Raw genomic sequence first — 21,774 nt, 5'->3', positions numbered from 1 at the left:
TGAATATTCTACGGCAGCTTGCTTTGGTGGAGATGCTCGGGGAACAGATTCAGCTGTAAATGGGCGTTTTATGCTAGATATATCAGGGCCCTGCTTTGTGAAACTTAGCTGGATAACTGCGCCAAGTAAAACCCAAAATCATTACATTACATTACAGGCATTTGGCAGACGCTCTTATCCAGAGCGACGTACAACAAAATGTATAACCAAAACCAGGAACAAGTGTGTTGAAGACCCTAGAGGGAAGTACAGTTCCAAGTGCAGGGAATGACCGCGTAGTTTAACTTGGACCCTGTAGGTTAATCTGATTAACACAACAAAAACAGCAACAAAGCGGTCTATGCAAGTAAAACAAGCAATAGTTGAGTAGGCACAAGTGCAATAACTAAGTCAACTAAGATAAACAGCTTGCCTAGCTACAACCCTAAGATATGTATCATCCCAAATATGAATATGAATCATCCCAAATATGGAGCATGGGCTGAAGTAAAAAGAGCTGTTCTGGCTTTTACTCGGCAGTTATCCAGCTAACTCGGTAATCATGCTTGGTGAAACCCCCCACTGATATGGACGTATTAAAACATACCACCTGCTTGATGGCCTTGTCAATAATATTGTCCACAAAAAAATTTAACTACTAAAACTACAACTTGACACAACTAACACTGGTCTTGTTTTTTTTTTTTTTAAAAACATTGTGAAAGCACATTAACACACAACTATTTTCTTGCTGATAAAACGCAAACCTTATTCTTATCATCTTTCTGTGGACCTTTGTCTCCTAATTTGGATTGGCTAGTCATATGTAGATCCCTCCCATCTCTGTGGCATTCTCCACCGATCCAGGAGAGCAGACATAACACGCGGGACACCTGTAAATGTATAAATTAAACTCCACTGTATCTTTTTCTCCATTTGATCCATGTAAGGAGGTTTCTGATGCACTGTGTGACTGATGTGAATCTTCCAGGTGGGTGCTGTACATATGTGGTTTAGATCATCTCGAATTAGCTGTAAAAATCCTTTGAGATCCATGAGCAGAATTTATAAGCAGTATAATTGCAATTCATTCATTCATTAGAACTTTAATGGCAAAAACTGAATTTTTGATTTCAATTTTATATTTCATTTGATTGAATATATAGTGTGCCTCTCTCTCTCTCTCTATATATATATATATATATATATATAATCCCGGTATTAACATTTTGAATGGTCATAAATTGGTTAAATTGTGAAATGTAATTTAGTAAGTACATTAGAATAGATTTTGATCAGCAGAATTTAGAATTTAATTTGCAAGTAACTGTAGATGTTTTTTCTTATTATGTGTAGTACTATACAGAATGTAATATAATGATCATTAATTCCTAAAGCTATTTAAAAAGAAATGCATAAAAATGAGAAACGTACTTGCAGTGCAACGGCAGCTCCATAAACGTTTTAGAGAGAAGGGCCTTCCGGTGGCATCTTGCGCAGGGGTTCTGGGGAAACCCCGTAGCAATCTGAACACCTTTTTCTTTTACTGCAATATCCTTCCGCAACAATATGTAGTTCGAAATGCAGTGTGTTGCAAATGGACACATTCCACGCGTAAATCGTGCTTAGCTTACCACGGAACACTATGCAGAGTACAAAATGTTTTTTTTATCGCTGCACCGCTGAGCAGGCTTTTGTCATTTAATACTTCTGACTTTTTACATGCCGGAAGTGTGAGTCCCGGCTATATGAAATGATCTGCGCTTTAGTTCCTCCTCCTTTTCAGTTGAGCACTGAAGCTTCAGCCGGATCATGTCAAGCGGTTCTGCGGATTACAGCAGGTATAGCTATTCATTTAAAACAAAATTTGAATCATATACGTTTTAGTATGTGTATTAAGTATTGCATATCTTTATATCATTTGCATGCTTAAAAGTTTTTTGTATATTCTCATTGGGCATCACATGATTTATACGCAATGCATTGCTAGCAAGAAGCGGGGCCTGCCACCGCGGATCAGAAACCAAACTAGGAGAGATTCTGGTTGGTCAGTTAGCAGGCCGACTTTAACAGGAAATGTAATCGTGCCCGCTTTAAAATACATTCACCGGAGTGTGCGAATATTGAGTAAGGGGAAATGGCTTCCCGAATTAGATGCCCGTTATTCCGTCGGTTGCTAACGTTAGCCTGGCACATACGCTTTCCCACCCTGCTCCGGGGAGGCCACGATCCCCCCTCCCCCAACTGCAGGAGCGAAAGAATTTGGCACGTAAAGATCTGCAGTGCATGACATCCTACGGCGAATAGAAACCGAGACGGACCCAGACGGACCCACGCTGTACAATAAAAACGACGTTCGGCATGTATGCAAGTAAATGGAAGCTGAATGCCACCTTTACTGGTCGGTCTTTGCTTGCTAGAGGCCCGCCCGGTCATCTGGTTAGCGTTAGTCAACGGACTTTGTTTTAACATATCGAGCTAACGTTAGCTAGCCATCCGTTATGTTTCCGTGGACAACGTAGCTAAAGGCTAACGTGTCAGTTATTAGCGAAATATCAATTGGTCTGTTTTACTACATAACGTTATATGGTTAACTTGGTTTGATGAAGCCAGGACAATCGCACGGTCTCGGAGGCACTGAATGTCGATACGGAGAATTTGACAGACCTTATATGCACTCGGCGAATAGGCGATGCATCCATTGCGCAACTGCGTAGGGAGCGGCCTGCCTCCGCCGTTTGATTCATAATCGGAGATTTTGCTTAAGTAGTGTTTTCAGAGATTTCGTATTAAATGCCTTGTTGGAAAAACCTTTTTGTGGTTCTAATGATTCTCTCTTCTGCATTGAGCGGATCAGCGATTTGAGCTTCCGTAGCGCTAATATCAGGGGTTATTGGTAATGAAGAATTAAATCCGGTTGACAAGACTAGACGTTAGCCTTCATTGCTAAGCTATCCTTGAATGCCCTCCCGTCCGCTTCGAAGGTTTCGGTGCATTTGGATTTATAACTCTCCAGTTGTTCTGATATACTTGTGTTTGGACAGCTCTAGAGACCGAGACCATGGCGGCCCGGAAGGAATGGAGCCCGACGGTGTCATCGAGGTACGTTCCTGAAGTGGACTGCCTGCGACAAGTCCGTGTTCTTATTTATGTATTTGTTTATTTATTTAGTTGCTTTTGCCGACAGCTTTGGTTTTTTTCCCCCGTCTAACAGAGCAACTGGAATGAGATCACGGACAATTTCGATGACATGAACCTGAAGGAGACGCTTTTGAGGGGCATTTATGCATATGGATTTGAGAAGCCATCCGCCATTCAACAGAGAGCAATAATTCCGTGCATTAAAGGTACCGCTCCTGTTTTTCCGCAGCCTCATCATCTCCTTTTGAAATGGGCGGGAGTTCGAGTGAGATGATGCCCTACCATCTTTCGGGACTGACCTGGAATGGAGAAATCTTTTTTTTTATTACTGATCACTCGAACTCCAGCCTTGTGATTAAGCAGGCAGTTGTGAGCGGTGTCATGCAGTGATGGACGCTTTGGGGAGCTTAGTGTCTTGCCAGACTTGGCTCTTTGACCTAAAGGACTGTTCATGTCTGACTAATGGAAGCTGGGTCTGATCCCAGATGAATACACCTTGCGAGAGGCAGTTTCTGCATTTAGTTCTGCAGCAGATGTTCTCATCCGAGGTGATTTGCAGATAAATGTTTTGCATGTAGCCCCGCTTGCTGCATGGCTGACGGCTGTGCGTTGTTGTTGTTGCAGGCTATGATGTCATCGCTCAGGCCCAATCAGGAACTGGTAAAACTGCCACGTTTGCCATTTCCATCCTGCAGCAGCTGGAGATCGAGCAGAAGGAGACTCAGGCCCTGGTCCTGGCACCCACTCGCGAGCTGGCCCAACAGGTACGGCTCACCTGTGAATGGGGCGGAGCCTGCTTCCATGCTGTTCAGGAATGGGGGGGGGGGTGGTGTGGGAATTCAGTTTTTGAACTGAAAAGCCCTTGAGCATTGTGGCTCTTTAAATTCACTCCGTGAATTTCAGTTCTTCGCCAAAATTGGCAAAATTGATGTGGAATTGATGTGGTTCCTTTTTTAAAAACCTGAGTCCCCTCGTTTAATTGCCTTGTCCCATCAGATAGACGGGTGCAGTAATGAGTCCGTCTCCTCCTGCAGATCCAGAAGGTGATCCTGGCGTTGGGAGACTACATGGGCGCGACCTGCCACGCCTGCATCGGGGGCACCAACGTGCGCAACGAGATGCAGAAGCTGCAGGCCGAGGCCCCCCACATAGTGGTGGGCACCCCAGGACGGGTGTTTGACATGCTGAACAGGGGGTACCTGTGTGAGTCTCCGCCCCTCCCAATCACACTCAGGCTAAACAGGCATGGTGTCCAATCACACGCAGGCTAAACCGGCATGGTGTCCAGTCACACGCAGGCTAAACGGGCATGGTGTCCAATCACACGCAGACTAAACAGGCATGGTGTCCAATCACACGCAGGCTAAACCGGCATGGTGTCCAATCACATGCAGGCTAAACCGGCATGGTGTCCAATCACACACAGGCTAAATGGGCATGGTGTCCAATCACATGGAGGCTAAACGGGCATGATGTCCAATCACACACAGCCTAAACACAGAGGAATGATGTCCAATTGCATAGAAGCTAAACGGGTGTGATGTCCAATCACACGCAGGCTGAACAGGGGTGCTGTCCAGTCACGTGTAGGCTGAACAGGTGTGCTGTCCAATCACACGCAGGCTGAACAGGTGTGCTGTCCAATCACACGCAGGCTGAACAGGCGTGCTGTCCAATCACATGCAGGCTGAACAGGCATGCTGTCCAGTCACGTGCAGGCTGAACAGGCATGCTGTCCAATCACGTGCAGGCTGAACAGGCATGCTGTCCAGTCACGTGCAGGCTGAACAGGCATGCTGTCCAGTCACATGCAGGCTGAACAGGCATGCTGTCCAATCACGCGCAGGCTGAACAGGCGTGCTGTCCAATCACGCGCAGACTGAACAGGCGTGCTGTCCAATCACATGCAGGCTGAACAGGCGTGCTGTCCAATCACATGCAGGCTGAACAGGCGTGCTGTCCAATCACATGCAGGCTGAACAAGCGTGCTGTCCAGTCATGCACAGGCTGAACAGGCGTGCTGTCCAATCACGCTCAGGCTGAACAGGCGTGCTGTCCAATCACACGCAGGCTGAACAGGCTTGTAAAAGTAATACAGCGTAAGTTTACTAGCCGTACCTGTGATGATTTAAAAAGAGAATATCCAGGTATGTTAAAAGTAAAAGTGCGGTCCATAGCCTGTTTTCATCTTGATACAACTACAGCTACCCATTTAGCTCTTGTACCTGTAGCCGTCTCAGACTTCATTTTGTTTGCTCATGTATTGAGTACTAGTACAGTTGACTGATGCCTTGCCTAGCACTGTTCAGTGTAATATAGGCTGCTCTAGATAAGAGCTTCTGTTTAATGCAAATGCACTCCACTTTCTTTGCAAAGTTGGTAGCAGATCTTGCAATACCAGTCTGCTGCTGGTCATAATGTAGTCTGCTGGAGAGCAGCTTTGCACATGTATTTCACTGACAAAATTCTGTTCACCAATGGACAGTGAGGTGCGTGCCTTCTGTAGACAAAATATATTTCAGTTATCTTCCTCAATATGTAGGTCCACCGCGTAAGTTTCCCTGATTTACTGTATCAAATTGAAGATCACACATCTATCTTTGATATCATTTGAAAAGTCATGGAAAAGCAAACTTTTGAGTTTGAGAGTGAGCCCTGGCTGTCCTCTTCAATAGATGGAAGTGTGATGGAGATTCCCTCTGTTCTTGTGATCGCTATGGTGATGTGCGCCCTTTTTTTTGGAACGGTGTTTGGTAAGACCCCGTGGTCTCACACTGGTCTCCCCGTCTTCACAGCTCCTAAGTGGATCAAGATGTTTGTCTTGGACGAAGCTGATGAAATGTTGAGTCGAGGATTCAAGGATCAAATCTATGAAATTTTCCAAAAGTTAAGCACAAACATCCAAGTGAGTGTTTGTATAGTTCTGTGTAGTCTGTTCATGGCAACTGTTAAACGTAATGAACCGCTAAGGCCCAAACGAGTAGCTAGAGCATGAGTATGTGCCCTTCTCCATGTTACATTACAGCACTTTACTGGGCCATTGGACTTTTTTTCTTTTCTTTTTTTTCCTTTTATTTTTATTTATTTTTTTAGTGGAATGGATTGCCATTTTCTAAAGTCATACCTGACTGCAGCAATGCTTGTATGACTCCTTTCTCCCATACAAAACGAAAATTAATTTTGAAAATCTCTGGGCAATCATGCCAGCTGGGCACTGGGAGAATGGACCCAGACACCTTTCTTGAAAACTCCTGCGCTTGTTGTCCTGGAAACGTCTCCTGCAGGTCACCCCTCCCTCTCTCTGTCTCCCTCGCAGGTCGTGTTGCTCTCGGCTACGATGCCGGCCGATGTGTTGGAGGTGACCAAAAAGTTCATGCGAGATCCGATTCGCATCCTCGTGAAGAAGGAGGAGCTTACCCTGGAGGGTATCAAGCAGTTCTACATCAATGTAGAGCGAGAGGTGAGCTGCGCGGAATCTGCGATTAGCGTAGCGACGGTGGGCTTTCTCACACACACACACCCTTCTTGCTAAAGCACTCTGCTGAAGTCGCGAGCTCTAAGCCCTTGGCTGGGGTCCTGTGATGATGCTAGCTGAAGTACACTCGAGGAGGAGAGTAACCGCACGGCACCCTCCACGGGACGGGGACAGACCTCTTTCCGAATGTCCGGTGTGTGCTGTCCCAGGGTGGCTGTGTCACAGCTGTCCTTCAGCAGCGGCCGTTCTGGTGTGTGTGTGTGCGTGCGTGTGTGAGAGTGTGTGGTGTGTGTTGAGTATGAGAGCTGACGCTTGTTCCTCTGTCACAGGAATGGAAGCTGGACACTCTGTGTGATCTGTACGAGACCCTGACCATCACCCAGGCCGTCATTTTCTTGAACACAAGAAGAAAGGTTGATTGGCTGACGGAGAAGATGCATGCGAGGGACTTCACCGTCTCTGCCCTGGTAAGACTCCATTTCCCAGAATACCCGGCAATTAGGGAGATTATTTCTCATTACTATAAACTGTATTAAAAAAAAATAAAAAATGTAAATATCCCAGCTGCTGGGAATGTTCCGCAAAATGTTTTACTTCCTGAAATGTACTGCTGTCAGATTGCAGAATTTTGCTTTGGATATTGGTTGAAGTATACTGCTGAACGGTGTTCAGTAATCTCCAGTGTTAATGTGTGGGAAGAGCCACACCGTTATTTAACTCTGGTGTGGTACTACGGAGTTGAGGCAGGCCGTGCTGCTCCTAACGCCTGACCCTTCTGCAGCACGGGGACATGGACCAGAAGGAGCGGGACGTGATCATGCGAGAGTTTCGGTCGGGATCCAGCCGTGTGCTGATCACCACCGATCTGCTGGTGAGTTAGACGGGGGGAGGGCGGGGCTCCAGCGCTGAGGAGCGATTGGCTGATGGGATCCGCCCGGGGGCCGATACAGCCGCACCGAGCCGCCTGTTACTGCTTAAACCACACTCTGTGAATTTGGGTGCCCGCTCGGGATTTAAACCCGTCCCGCGGATGCTGACGGGTGTGCTTGTGTTCCAGGCTCGAGGCATCGATGTGCAGCAGGTGTCTCTCGTCATTAACTATGATCTGCCGACGAATCGGGAGAACTACATCCACAGGTGAGGCTGCAGGCGCCCCTGTGCCACCGTGCCACCCTGGTCCTGGGGAGCCGTGGGGTTAGAGTTAGGGGAGCCGTGGGGTTAGGGTTAGGGTTAGGGGAGCCGTGGGGTTAGGGTTAGGGTTAGGGGAGCCGTGGGGTTAGGGTTAGGGGAGCCGTGGGGTTAGGGTTAGGGGAGCCGTGGGGTTAGGGTTAGGGTTAGGGGAGCCGTGGGGTTAGGGTTAGGGGAGCCGTGGGGTTAGGGTTAGGGGAGCCGTGGGGTTAGGGTTAGGGGAGCCGTGGGGTTAGGATTAGGGTTAGGGGAGCCGTGGGGGTTAGAGTTAGGGTTAGGGGAGCCGTGGGGTTAGGGTTAGGGTTAGGGGAGCCGTGGGGTTAGGGTTAGGGGAGCCGTGGGGTTAGGGTTAGGGTTAGGGGAGCCGGGGGGTTAGGGTTAGAGGAGCCGTGGGGTTAGGGTTAGGGGAGCCGTGGGGTTAGGGTTAGGGTTAGGGGAGCCGGGGGGTTAGGGTTAGGGGAGCCGTGGGGTTAGGGTTAGGGTTAGGGGAGCCGGGGGGTTAGGGTTAGGGGAGCCGTGGGGTTAGGTTTAGGGTTAGGGGAGCCGTGGGGTTAGGGTTAGGGGAGCCGTGGGGTTAGGGTTAGGGGAGCCGTGGGGTTAGGGTTAGGGTTAGGGGAGCCGTGGGGTTAGGGTTAGAGTTAGGGGAGCCGTGGGGTTAGGGTTAGGGTTAGGGTTAGAGTTAGGGGAGCCGTGGGGTTAGGGTTAGGGTTAGGGTTAGGGGAGCCGTGGGGTTAGGGTTAGGGTTAGGGGAGCCGTGGGGTTAGGGTTAGGGGAGCCGTGGGGTTAGGGTTAGGGTTAGGGGAGCCGTGGGGGTTAGAGTTAGGGTTAGGGGAGCCGGGGGGTTAGGGTTAGGGGAGCCGTGGGGTTAGGGTTAGGGTTAGGGGAGCCGGGGGGTTAGGGTTAGGGTTAGGGGAGCCGTGGGGTTAGGGTTAGGGTTAGGGGAGCCGTGGGGTTTGCTGGGGTCTAACCCGGGGTCTTCAGGCGTTCGTTTTTATTCAGGCGGTAGTTTATTGATCAGTTAAAGCAGTTCATTGTGTGGTTAAAACTCCCTACCTGGGGTAGAAGCAGTGGGCCTCTGGCTCTCCAGTGCCTGAGGTGCACACCTGGTGTGGGTCACCTGAGGGGACTTACCTGCTCCACTTCCCTCCCCCCCCCCCTTCTCTCTCCGCGCAGGATCGGTCGCGGTGGCCGTTTCGGCAGGAAGGGAGTTGCTATTAACTTTGTGACTGAAGAAGACAAGAGGATTCTTCGGGACATCGAGACGTTTTACAATACTACTGTGGAGGAGATGCCCATGAACGTGGCCGACCTGATTTGACCCCGAGATGAGATCCATTTTATGCGGTGCTCGCTGTTGTTGAATAAACGCGTGCATTGTGCTTATTTTATTGGAGAAAAAAAAATATTGAATCTCGTCTCGATGCTGAAAGTGGATGAAAAAAATTCAGATATTTGCTAAGTCTGTCGACTTTTGGTCGTGAGCTCTTTTTGAGGACGGTTGTAGACTGCGTCCTCTAACAGTTAGACTGCTGGGATGGGACTCGAAGACACGGGGTCTTTACACATATTCTTCAGTAGGTATTTTTTTCCTAGTTCAATAAAGGTGTGTGTGTTAGATGTTCTCTATCGTTTAGTAATTTACTTATGGACTAAAAGATATAAGTGCTGTATAAAGTCTGCTAATTATGTGAAACTAACATTTAGTTATTGTAAAACTTGGGTCAGGTGCAGTGACCTACCAAATTTTCAAAGCACTTTTTTCTTTTTAGTTTTATTTTGTGAAATGTATTTAAATCTGTTTAATCATGCTTTTTTTCCAATGAGGCCACCCAAAATTAACACTTCCTCTTTAAATGTGGGCAATGATTTAAATTAAAACTTTACCTTCTAATATGAATTGTATTTGACCCTTGTTTAAAGAATAAAGAGGAAATGTATGGTTTCTCGCGTTTTTATTTACTGACTCGGATCCATTGAAACACCTAGTCGCAGAAATGACTGGTGAATTGTGGCCATAAATTAACTTAAGTGACAGTACTTGTATCTTGAAGTCGGTGCCACTTCCATTAATTTGCCTGCACCACTATACAGCTGTGTTTGTGCCGATTGTTAAAAATAGCTCGCTGTTGCTTGACGTGGACTTTCCACTCGATGCAGTTTTATCTACATCAATGACATTGTTGACTATGTAACCACGCATTTAAACATTAAATGTCTGGTTTCGTGAAAATTGCCTTGCGCGTGTTCGCTTTAATGGGAGTGGCATATTGTTTAGATCAAAGAAGCATGTATTTGACGGTGATTTTGTGGTTGATTTGCCTCGCGAATCCTCGAGTTTTAAAAAATGCTGCGATTAGTGTCCGTTACGTTACAACCAGTTTGCTTCGCGTACAGTGACTGCTTGCTAAAGACGCATGCGCATGCCGGAATGAAGGCATTAAAACGGAAGCCTACAGGTTGCCCTGTCGACACTTCTCGCGCCTCATTCTCTTCTGCTTATAGCAACGAGGCCGTTTCGCTGCCCCAGATTACGCCTTCTCCCGACTAAAAACAGCTGTTTCCAATGGAGTTTGTCCTAGAATGTTTTATTCTATTTTTTTGTTTTAAGAGGTGCTATGTATAGGCCATGGCATATTGGGCTTTATTGGTGAATATTCTTCTTCCAGCTGTGAAGAACACAAAGCCCTTGATGTGTTATGACTTACCAAAGTCCTCTACCTCTGTTTCAGACCGAGGCTTAATCTGGGTGTGTGAAACTGCCTCAGTAGGAATAAAACATTGATTAAATTGGCGATTTGAGTGCCTTTTACGATCTAAAAGTTAAGCTACAAGGAACACAGGAGACCAATTTAACATGGGCAGTATTTTAATGAGGTACAAAATGATGATGGGGGGGGGGGGGGGGTGTGAGGCGGTGTGGTGCTCAGGTAGGACAGGTGCTCAGGTGCTCTGGGCTGCCTGCTGCATGATGACAGAACACAGGCTCATCAGCTGCAGGTACTCGTCTGCACCGTCCGCCAAACACTTATCCACCTCCTGCGGAGGAAACGCAAAACAGGTAACGGGTCTGCTCTGGGATGCACAGGTACACCTGCAGACCCTGATCACACACCTGCAGACCCTTATCACACACCTGCATACACCTGCAGACCCTTATCACACACCCGCTCAAAAGCACACCTGCACTATCACACACCCGCTCAAAAGCACACCTGCTCTATCAGACACCTGCTCAATCAGACACCTGCTCAATCACACACCTGCACAAAAGCACACATGCTCAAAAGCACACCTGTTCAATCACACACCTGCACCAACACACATGCTCAAAATCACACACCTGCTCAATCACACCCACTCAAAAGCACACCTGCTCAAGAGCACACCTGCTCAGTCACACACCCGCTCAAAAGCAGTTAAAAGCACATGTATCAGATCTCCAGGTGAGAGAGGGTGACATTCCTTATGAGCCAAAGGAGAATTCCGATGAAATATGGAGACATCTCACAGCACGGAGACGCAGGGAGGCCCTGGGGCCTTTAACGGGGGGGTCGAGTGTGATGGGGGACGGGGTGTGAGATGGGGTGGGGGTGTGAGAATGTTAGTGAGATGGGGGGGGGGGGGGGTGAGGAGTCTAATTACAGCCCTTGTGCTAAACCCGCGGCGAGGCAGACTGAAGCAGCACCCACCGCCATCTTCTCCACGATGGCCGATTTGTGGCGGTCGCTGAGGCTCTCCTCGATGACGGCGTCGTGCAGCTGGCCGATGACCTGCGTGGCGGCGTAGCCCTCGTCGATCATGCTCTGCGGAACACGGCGGCGTGCGGCGCCGTTAGGTCAGAGTACCCAGCATCCCTCATCCCCATCCCAGCATCCCTCATCCCCATCCCAGCATCCCTCATCCCCTTCCCAGCATCCCTCATCCCCATCCCAGCATCCCTCATCCCATCCCAGCATCCCTCATCCCCATCCCAGCATCCCTCATCCCCATCCCAGCATCCCTTAACTCCATCCCAGCATCCCTCATCCCCATCCCAGCATTCCCTCATCCCCATCCCAGCATCCCTCATCCCCTTCCCAGCATCCCTCATCCCCATCCCAGCATCCCTTATCCCCATCCTACCATTCCTTATCCCCATCCCAGAATCCCTCATCCCAGAATCCCTCATCCCCAATCCCAGCATTCCTCATCCCCATTCCAGAGGCTGCAGGCTTCATTCCCAGTTGGGCACTGCCACCTTGACCTCCAACAATGGTCCTCAACCTGAATCGCTTCAGTACATATCCGGCTGTATACAAACATACTTGCTTAACCTGAACCGTCTCATTAAAATTTCCAGCTATTTAAATACGTTTGCTTAACTTGAGTTGCTTCAGTAAAGCACCCAGCTGTTTAAATAGGCTGTGTAAGTGAGCTGTATTGATGGCGGTGGATAAGAGTGCCGGTCACATGACTGAGGTAAAGCAGAACAGAGACGCACACTTCCTTATTCATCCGAGTGAAGTCTGATAGTAAGAGCCAAACCACGTGTACTCCAGGACTGATGACGACCTGTGGACTCCGGGTCTCAGTACGTACCTTGACAGCGATTTCGAGTTTATCAAAGGTGCTGTTGTAACAAATTTGTAGCAGGTTGTCAATTAGCTTTGTGGGCACAACCTAGAAATCAGATAGAACAAATGAATGTAAATAATATACTCGTCAAACAAATGAAATATACAAATACCTCATTTAAGCGCATTTAACTGAAGCCACAAACGCATCTAACGTTTCCACTGGGAATCGTTCCTCAGCAGCGCGTGCTGTACGTACCGCGGCTAACTGGGAATCATTCCTCAGCAGCGCGTGCTGTACGTACCGCGGCTAACTGGGAATCATTCCTCAGCAGTGCGTGCTGTATGTACCCCGGCTAACTGGGAATCGTTCCTCAGCAGCGCGTGCTGTACGTACCGCGGCTAACTGGGAATCGTTCCTCAGCAGTGCGTGCTGTACGTACCCCGGCTAACTGGGAATCGTTCCTCAGCAGCGCGTGCTGTACGTACCGCGGCTAACTGGGAATCGTTCCTCAGCAGCGCGTGCTGTACGTACCCCGGCTAACTGGGACTCGTTCCTCAGCAGCGCGTGCTGTACGTACCGCGGCTAACTGGGACTCGTTCCTCAGCAGTGCATACGGTACGTACCGCGGCTAACTGGGAATCATTCCCCAGCAGTGCGTGCTGTACGTACCGCGGCTAACTGGGAATCGTTCCTCAGCAGCGCGTGCTGTACGTACCGCGGCTAACTGGGACTCGTTCCTCAGCAGTGCGTACTGTACGTACCCCGGCTAACTGGGAATCATTCCTCAGCAGCGCGTGCTGTACGTACCCCGGCTAACTGGGACTCGTTCCTCAGCAGCGCGTGCTGTACGTACCCCGGCTAACTGGGAATCATTCCTCAGCAGCGCGTGCTGTACGTACCCCGGCGATCTCGATGACCAGGCTCTCGGTGACCTGCTTCTCAGCGTCGAGTCGAGCCGCGCTCTGCAAAAACGTGATGGCCTTCCGCAGGTCCCCCTCCGACACCTTCACCAGAGCAGCGATGGCCTGCGGAGAGACGAGCGGACAAACCGCTTACAAACTAAACTACAAACCGCTCACAAACTAAACCACAAACCGCTCACAAACAAAACTACAAACCGCTTACAAACTAAACTACAAACCGCTCACAAACAAAACTACAGACCGCTTACAAACAAAACCACAAACCGCTTACAAACTAAACTACACGCTTAACTACACGCACACACACAAATCGCTCACAAACTAAACTACAAACCGCTTACAAACTAAACCACAAACCGCTTACAAACTAAACTACAAACCGCTCACAAACTAAACCACAAACCGCTTACAAACTAAACCACAAACCGCTCACAAACTAAACCACAAACCGCTTACAAACTAAACTACAAACCGCTTACAAACTAAACCACAAACCGCTTACAAACTAAACTACACACCGCTTACAAACTAATCTACAAACCGCTTACAAACTAAACTACAGGCACACACACAAACCACACTACAAACCGCTTACAAACTAAACCACAAACCGCTTACAAACAAAACTACAAACTGCTTACAAACTAAACTACAGGCACACACACAAACCACACTACAAACCGCTTACAAACTAAACCACAAACCGCTTACAAACTAAACTACAAACCGCTTACAAACTAAACCACAAACCGCTTACAAACTAAACCACAAACTGCTTACAAACTAAACTACAGGCACACACACAAACCACACTACAAACCGCTTACAAACTAAACCACAAACCGCTTACAAACTAAACTACAAACCGCTTACAAACTAAACCACAAACCGCTTACAAACTAAACCACAAACCGCTTACAAACAAAACTACAAACCGCTTACAAACTAAACCACAAACCGCTTACAAACTAAACTACAAACCGCTTACAAACTAAACCACAAACCGCTTACAAACTAAACTACAAACCGCTTACAAACTAAACCACAAACCGCTTACAAACTAAACCACAAACCGCTTACAAACTAAACTACAAACCGCTTACAAACTAAACCACAAACCGCTTACAAACTAAACCACAAACCGCTTACAAACTAAACTACAAACCGCTTACAAACTAAACCACAAACCGCTTACAAACTAAACTACAAACCGCTTACAAACTAAACCACAAACCGCTTACAAACTAAACCACAAACCGCTTACAAACTAATCTACAAACCGCTTACAAACTAAACCACAAACCGCTTACAAACTAATCTACAAACCGCTTACAAACTAAACTACAAACCGCTTACAAACTAAACCACAAACCGCTTACAAACTAAACCACAAACCGCTTACAAACTAAACCACAAACCGCTTACAAACTAAACCACACGCTTAACTACACGCATATGATCAGGCCAGTTTTAAACATATGAGCAGTTATAAAACAGTTACCCATCCATACATCATCTAACCAGTTCATTCCTAGTCAGGGTTACGGGAGTTGCTGGAGCCAATCCCAGCATTCATTGGGCGAGAGGCAGGAATAACCCCTGTACCAGTCGCCAGTCCATCGCAGGGTACACACACCGTTCACTCACACACTCATACCCACGGGCAATTTAGACTCTCCAATCAGCCCAGCCATCGGGGAGAACATGCAGACCCCACAGAAAGGCCCAAGCTGGGATTCGAACCCGGGATCTTCCCACCGCACCGCCGCGCAGCCCTGACATGGTTATCCCGAGGACGAAACGATCTACGACCGAGGAGGACACCTGGCTCCCACCTCCTCGCTGCACTGGAGCTGCTCCTTCTCGCAGATCTCCCGCAGACGCTCGCCCTGGATCCGGTCGTCCAGCGGCTTGAAGCGGAACTTGGAGCAGCGGGACGTGAGGGGCTCGATGATCCTGGAGGGAGGGAGAGGCGGTGTTAGCGCACGTCTGGCGGGCTGGGGCAGAGGGGCGGGGCGGGGTGGGATCAGGTGCCAAAGCGGGACAGGGCGTGGCATGGGGGTGGGGCAGCAGGGCATGGCGAGGAGATGCTGCGCGGTCCTCCACCCACCGGCTGACGTAGTTGCAGATGAGGCAGAAGCGCGTGGTTCGCGACTCCTTCTCCATGGTGCGCCGGAGAGCAGCCTGCGCCGCGCCCGTCATGGAGTCCGCCTCGTCCAGGATGATGATCTTAAACGGGGGGCAGGGCTTCCCACTGACCAAGAGAAACACACGTTACACAAGGGACCCCAAAACTGCAGGACAACAGGTATCATGTGCAAATTTAAAAACTTAATCATGAACGTACATTTCAATTCACTGCAACTTTATCTGATGAAAGTAATGACAGTGCCTGAGTGTAAATGTACAGGTGTGCATGGGGCACAGGTGTAAATGTACAGGTGTGCATGGGACACAGGTGTAAATGTACAGGTGTGTGGGACACAGGTATAAATGTACAGGTGTGTGTGGGGACAGGTGTACAGGAAACCCCACTCGCAGGTGAGCGGAGCCCAGGTGAGCACTCACTCTGTGCGTCTCCCCGCCACCGTCAGCTGGGCGAATCTCTTCACCTTCTCCCTGACCACCTGGATCCCTCGCTCGTCTGAGGCGTTCAGCTCCAGGACTCTCTGCCGGTACAGCTCTGGGCTGCGGACACAGAGAGGACAGCGGGTTCATATATATGTGTGTGTGTGGGGGTGGGGGTGGGGGGGTGTGGGAGCTGGGGCTGGGGACGATTCGACTCTTTTTGTACAAACAGGAGGAATGTGGAGCACACTGGGGCCTTGAGTCAGGGACGACTACTGCAACTGATACTACTACTGTTGCTACTGCTGCTGCTACTACTACTGCTGCTACTGCTACTGCTACTGATACTACTACTGCTACTGCAACTACTACTGCTGCAGCTACTACTACTGCTAGTGCTACTGCTACTGCTACTACTACTACTACTACTACTACTACTACTACTGCTACTGATACTACTACTGCTACTACTACTGCTGCTGCTGCTGCTACTGCTACTACTACTGCAACTACTACTGCTGCAGCTACTACTACTGGTAGTGCTACTACTACTGCTGCTGCTGCTGCTGCTGCTGTTAGTCCTCCTCCTGCTCTCACCCGTAAAGCTCGCGAGCGGCAGCCAGGATGGTGGAGGTCTTGCCTGTCCCTGGAGGTCCATAGAACAGCAGGTTGGGCAGCTGAAATCGATACCAGAACAGAAACACGTCCTCAGCGTTCGGACTCCTCTTTCAACAACCACACTACTCCTCTAACTGCTATCACAGTGTTCATTCTACTGCAGGCCAGAATACAACAGGAAGGGAACAGTGTTAGCATGCGGGCAGGACAAATGACCACCATCTGCTAATCTTCAACACATTTCAGCAGGAGCCATGGACCTGTGTGCGTTAACTAAAAAAATGATTTAAGGGCACGGCTACGAATTGGGATACATTAGCACGCACCAAAATTTTTCAAATTTGGAGCACATGTGAAAAAATAGAGCCCCAAGTCCCCCAGGCCGAATGAAGTTCTGTGTGACCACTTGTTTGCAATTGGTGCTCTACAAAAACAAAGACTGACTGGGTGAATGATTAACTGCAATGGAGTGTCAACATTAGGACAGGCCTTTGTGTTACAAAGACGGTTCTCCACCTTGTTTTAAACTGTGCAAAATTTGGATTGAAGGTAAGCGCATCATATACATTAACACAAACAACTCAACTTTAAAACCGTTGCAGCCTCGCGTCAAAAATCACATTACAAACTTGTCTAAATGCATTCACTATACACATTTTTTCTCTTTTCTTTTTTTAAAGACGAGTGCAGTTTGACGCATATGTTCAGCGTCAGTAAAAGGGAAAATGTGCGGAGATGCGGGAGTTTCTTGCGAGGCGTCTCTGCTGGATGACTGCTCTGGGCGTGCTCAGAACAGAGGGCACGTAAATGCCATCGTAGCGCCCGCGGCTCGGGTTACGAGGTTCGGTTACACCAGCCGTACGGAGCGGGACTCAGCTGAAGCCGAACAGGTCCCGGGATATTTATAGTGCCACAGAAACCTAAGCAGGATCCAAAAGCGTCTACATTTAAATATTCTCCGAGACCGCAGGTAACAAAACAGTGCAGGCTAAAGCTGTACCGTTCACCAAACTGCAACACTTCACATCGGGGTGCGACATTTTTAAATGACAGACGCTTGCTGGCGTGTTTAATGACAGCATGGGTGTTTCTTCAAAAACTGATCTGAACAGTGTACAGTTGCTTATAGGTCTGTGCTGTTTCACGAATACTTAATATGAAAAAATGTAAAGGGAAAACATTTTCACACCTGCAGTACATTTCTCAGATTTCACCCGACTCGTTCAAAAAGTCTTCAAAAGATGATGAAAATTATGCCGCGCATTGGAATGTTCCCTTTAGAAATGAGACGCTTCCTGTCAACCTTTCGAAGCGCAGCCGCGGTACTTCCTGAACATTCCATACGCAGCACTGTACTTCCAGTAAAAACACTCACATCGGCGCCCTCTAGAGACTTCTTAAGGACTGCAACCACCTCTTCTTGGAAAGCAACTTCGTCTACGCATTTTGGTCGGCTGAGAAGAAATTGGAAATATATTAAACACACACATGCATAAACACACACACACACACACACACACACACATACAAACATACATACATACATACATACATACACTGTAAACCAATACAACAGGTTTATAGCAGATGTAGGATTATGTGACTTAATTTGCTGGTAAGATGATATATATTTTTAAAAAATTTGACCAAGTAATTAATGCAAACATACACATTATTGCCCAAATCACAAACATTTTACACAAACATAAGCATTCATTATGTTTTCATGAATTATTTTATCAAACTCTTAAAATATATATCCCCTTACCAGCAAATTAACCAAACAACCTCAGCGTGCTGATGTTACCAAACAATATCAGCATGTTTTTCTTCAGACATCAAGAACGGATATAAAGGATTCAGAGTTCTAAAAGGCCAATATAGAAAACAGCCCTGGTGTCAGATTCACGTCACAAGTCATATCACTACATCCATTCATAGGTGTGTTACAGAAACTCAATAAACTGACAAACATTATTTCTGAAAAACATGATGATTGCCAAAAAAAAAAAAAAAAAGAATCACATCACGGGAGAATTTTGTCCTGAATATTGGTGAAAATGTTTTTTTAATCTTTATGTTCAGTTATCAGCAAATGGAGTGTGTTTAAGTGCAATCTGGCCCGTGCCACTTGCAGATCTCTTTAAATGTAAAGCCAATTCCCCCACTGAACAATTACAGTTATCTACACAGGAAGTGTCATTAACTGCAGTCTCCATGGAAACAGGGACACAGCCCTGTTCAGACCCCATTCCACAGAGACAGGACAGAGCATGGAGAGAGTACCCTGGTGCAAATTACTGCATGATGAGTAATCCCCACTCACAGTATACTGAAATAAGATCTGCAGTTTACGATGTACTTTATGGGAAATATTCTATGGCCAAAAAGCCATATTTTATACCGGAATATCTGGATTCCATCAACATTTAGGAAAGAGTTTATTAGAATGTTCTCTACTATGTGTAGATTAGGGTTCTTTCTGTGTTTTTGGTTGGTTGTGCTTGTTTAGTTCTGTAATTATTCTAATCTAAATATTTTTTTTAAAAGTTAAACCTTTTTGCTTCACCGGTGGAGATGAAATAACGTCAACAAGCGTCCACTAAAGAATCAGGAAGTGACATCACTACCGAACCCAAGCTCGAACTCAAGATCGAACCGCTGCCTTCAGTCGCGTCCCGCTGCTGCTATCTCTGTCCTGTCTGGTTCTCCCGCTCGCGGGGGACGTCCTGACCAATAGGAGCCCAAAGGGGGCGTGGTCCCTCTCCTCTCGGACCGGATGTATTTTTCTGCCCAATTGTTTTTTGGTTGCACTTACAACACCAGTCAGCTTATTGCTACTTATCATCTGATTGTGTTGTGTGTGTGTGCAGTAGTGTAGGTTTCGTTTGAACATTGGGGGGGACACATTAAGCGAGGGGTCTGGGGGTCCCTTTTCTGCATCAATTTATAGTGGAAATGTCTTTATCTATGTAAAGGAAAACACAAAATTCAGGAGGACAAATGCACGTTCTAAATATTGAGGGGGACGTATCCCCTGCGCCCCCCCCAAAATCTATGCCTATGTGCGTGTGGGTATGTTTTCCTTATTTGGACAGTAAACTGTTATTCAGTTTTAAAGAAACTCCTTGCGTGTCTCCAAATGACAAATCTACCTCTGGCGTCTGAAAATCCTGGCTTTTGTAGCCATGGATACTAAACTGCGCTGAGGTTGATGTAAAAGCAACATTTTCACAAATACATCCACATCTGCATATCTATGGGCCAAGTATAGTGTACAAAATCATGTCATCTATATTTTACGTATTTTGGGCAATGAACGTTTCTGCAAAATCTAATTAAATAATTGGCACTGTTTAGTGGTGAATATATACCTATAGGGAAATATTGGACCCATCCGTTGTATAACTGATGCATATCTATATTCAGCAGATACACAAGTATTTACTTACTATTTCTCCACCCACGGCACCGGCTTCGGCTTCTTCTCCCCGCTTGTCCCGGCAGATTTATCTTTCTGCGGCTTAATGCTCTGAGTGGCCGCGCCTTTCAGAAATGCCTGCATGATCCTCTTCTGCTGTCAAAACACGCAACAGTTAACTTTTTACTAAGTTTGTGTTAGAAGAGTTTGACAGTTAGCTCGGTATGACTCCGTGATCGGCTAGTTAAGTGCTCACTACTAGTTACATCCTTTGGACACAATCGCTACACTTTGTTACTGAATGGGTCGTTGCGAAGTGCTATGGAATGACTAGTTTAGCTAGCTTTACGATAAAATCCTCAAAATGCAATTTGTTAAGCTTCTACATCACTACCAATTCACGCGAGCCAGTCGTGAGCTTTCGCAACAGTACCGAGAATAAGTTCATAAACAGCTTGCTCACTCAATCAAAATATAGCGAACTTAGGTAGTTTCGGAGATAGAGAAATTTAGTTACAATGAGCTCACTAGCTGCCATGATAGCTATGTGTGCAAAACCAGAAATTAAAGTGCATCGCCGATGTGTTTATTTTATGCTGTTCTTACCCAATAGTTTGAATGAAAGTCTTCAAATAGAATAGAACGATACGATAGATCCGTACAGTAGGATATGTTTACATGCAGGTTATCATAAAATAGATTCCCGCCAGGCGCACTTGACAGGATGTGTATTTCCGCTTACGACCAGCACTTCCGAAGCGGCTCTGGAGAATCACGTGATTATAATGTTTCTCCTCCTTTTGCGAAGCGATGCTAAAAAGATGCACATTGCTGCCACCGGCGGATAAACGGGCAGGCAAGGACAGGGCAAGTGTACAAATCTAATCTAATGCGATATAAAACGAGAATAACCTTAGCATGTTTGAGGAGGATTTAATATAATACAGTAGGCCGACGAACTAAGACAGACTGCGGAGAATCGAAATATTGGTACTCTGAATTTGTTGTCAAAAAAGCAAACAAAATGATAACAAAAACTGTACGTGTCACAGTCTATACGCTGTTGTTAATCGAACCATCCTGGGTGGTGTTCGGGCTGTTTAAAAACGAAGGAGTACGTCAGGTTTTATGAGTATAGCTACAAAAGGTAGCTTTGGTAAGGGTTTTCAGGTGCTTCAATCTGCTCTCCTAATTGAGCAGGGACAACATCCGGTCTTTGACCCTTTGCTAAAGGCAGTTTCACATGTAAAAGATCCACTGGCGTTAATATGAACAGTGTACAGCCCTGAACTGAGTTCAAAGTGTCCCAATCTCGTCAGAGCAGAGTTTAGTTAAATGTTTCCCATCCAACCCACGGAGGACAACACAACCCAAAACCAAAGGGTCACATTTATCCGTTGACAAGCATCCATTTGAAGAACTGCAACTAACACCAAATAACAGCGATTAAGCTGCAGGTCAGTTTTCAAAGCCTGCAAAATCTAACAATAGATAGGGCAGCTGTTTCAGTTAAATACGTATATTGACAATTTGCACCATCTACTGCTTATAACCTGGTATTTCTTTTTCTTTTTTGCAGTCAGTCAATATGAAGTATTATATAAATCGTGTGAAATATGTAATATGCGTTTCAGAAATTGCATTTACGCATTCTGGAAGAGAGCCTATGGACCTCGTGCAATCCAACTTTTATTAGGCTACATGCTAAATGTATGTCTTTCTTTCAAAATCTGAAATGATGTATTCTTTACCGTTTCTTATTATAGGCTACTGTAGGATTTTGTTAGATATAAATCATGAGTAGAAACCATACTTAATTGCCATCATATTGAAAACAACCCTGGTGGTGACACTACGGAAATGCATTTATTAACATTTTAAAGCAGTCGTGTTCTTCAGATGAG

The 21,774-nt window shown here is 46.8% G+C and overlaps 2 protein-coding genes and 2 non-coding genes across 5 annotated transcripts; 3 read left to right on the top strand and 1 right to left on the bottom strand.

The window, feature by feature from the left end:
- The first annotated feature begins 1,669 nt into the window (after nt 1-1,669).
- Nucleotides 1,670-9,726, top strand: eif4a2 (eukaryotic translation initiation factor 4A). Its single transcript, XM_035415748.1, has 11 exons — nt 1,670-1,820; nt 3,024-3,081; nt 3,194-3,326; nt 3,745-3,884; nt 4,155-4,323; nt 5,916-6,025; nt 6,437-6,580; nt 6,925-7,062; nt 7,377-7,466; nt 7,653-7,732; nt 8,957-9,726. Exons 1-11 carry the CDS (start codon nt 1,792-1,794, stop codon nt 9,099-9,101), a joined length of 1,236 nt encoding a protein of 411 aa, XP_035271639.1. The 5' UTR covers nt 1,670-1,791; the 3' UTR covers nt 9,102-9,726.
- LOC118226639 lies at nt 3,384-3,458 on the top strand. Its single transcript, XR_004765069.1, has one exon. It is a non-coding gene; the product is annotated as a small nucleolar RNA SNORD2 (small nucleolar RNA).
- LOC118226637 lies at nt 6,640-6,822 on the top strand. Its single transcript, XR_004765067.1, has one exon. It is a non-coding gene; the product is annotated as a small nucleolar RNA SNORA81 (small nucleolar RNA).
- A 905-nt stretch (nt 9,727-10,631) lies between the features above and the next one.
- rfc4 (replication factor C (activator 1) 4) lies at nt 10,632-20,721 on the bottom strand. Of its 2 annotated transcripts, none has more exons than XM_035415751.1 (11): nt 20,477-20,721; nt 19,902-20,026; nt 17,825-17,903; nt 16,429-16,508; nt 15,832-15,951; nt 15,374-15,517; nt 15,099-15,219; nt 13,240-13,365; nt 12,362-12,442; nt 11,473-11,586; nt 10,632-10,819 (listed from the first exon to the last, which is right to left on the bottom strand). In XM_035415751.1, the coding sequence occupies exons 2-11, from the start codon at nt 20,012-20,014 to the stop codon at nt 10,724-10,726; spliced, it is 1,074 nt and encodes a 357-aa protein (XP_035271642.1). In that variant the 5' UTR covers nt 20,015-20,026; nt 20,477-20,721; the 3' UTR covers nt 10,632-10,723. The 2 variants fall into 2 exon arrangements, with proteins under 2 accessions (XP_035271642.1, XP_035271643.1); XM_035415752.1 differs by having other exon boundaries at nt 19,902-20,023.
- Nucleotides 20,722-21,774: the final 1,053 nt, after the last annotated feature.

Source organism: Anguilla anguilla, chromosome 4 (genome assembly GCF_013347855.1).
Source record: "Anguilla anguilla isolate fAngAng1 chromosome 4, fAngAng1.pri, whole genome shotgun sequence".
In the NCBI taxonomy this organism is placed as follows: domain Eukaryota; kingdom Metazoa; phylum Chordata; class Actinopteri; order Anguilliformes; family Anguillidae; genus Anguilla; species Anguilla anguilla.
Note: the sequence above shows the minus strand (reverse complement) of the source record. Positions and strands in the feature narration are given on the sequence as shown.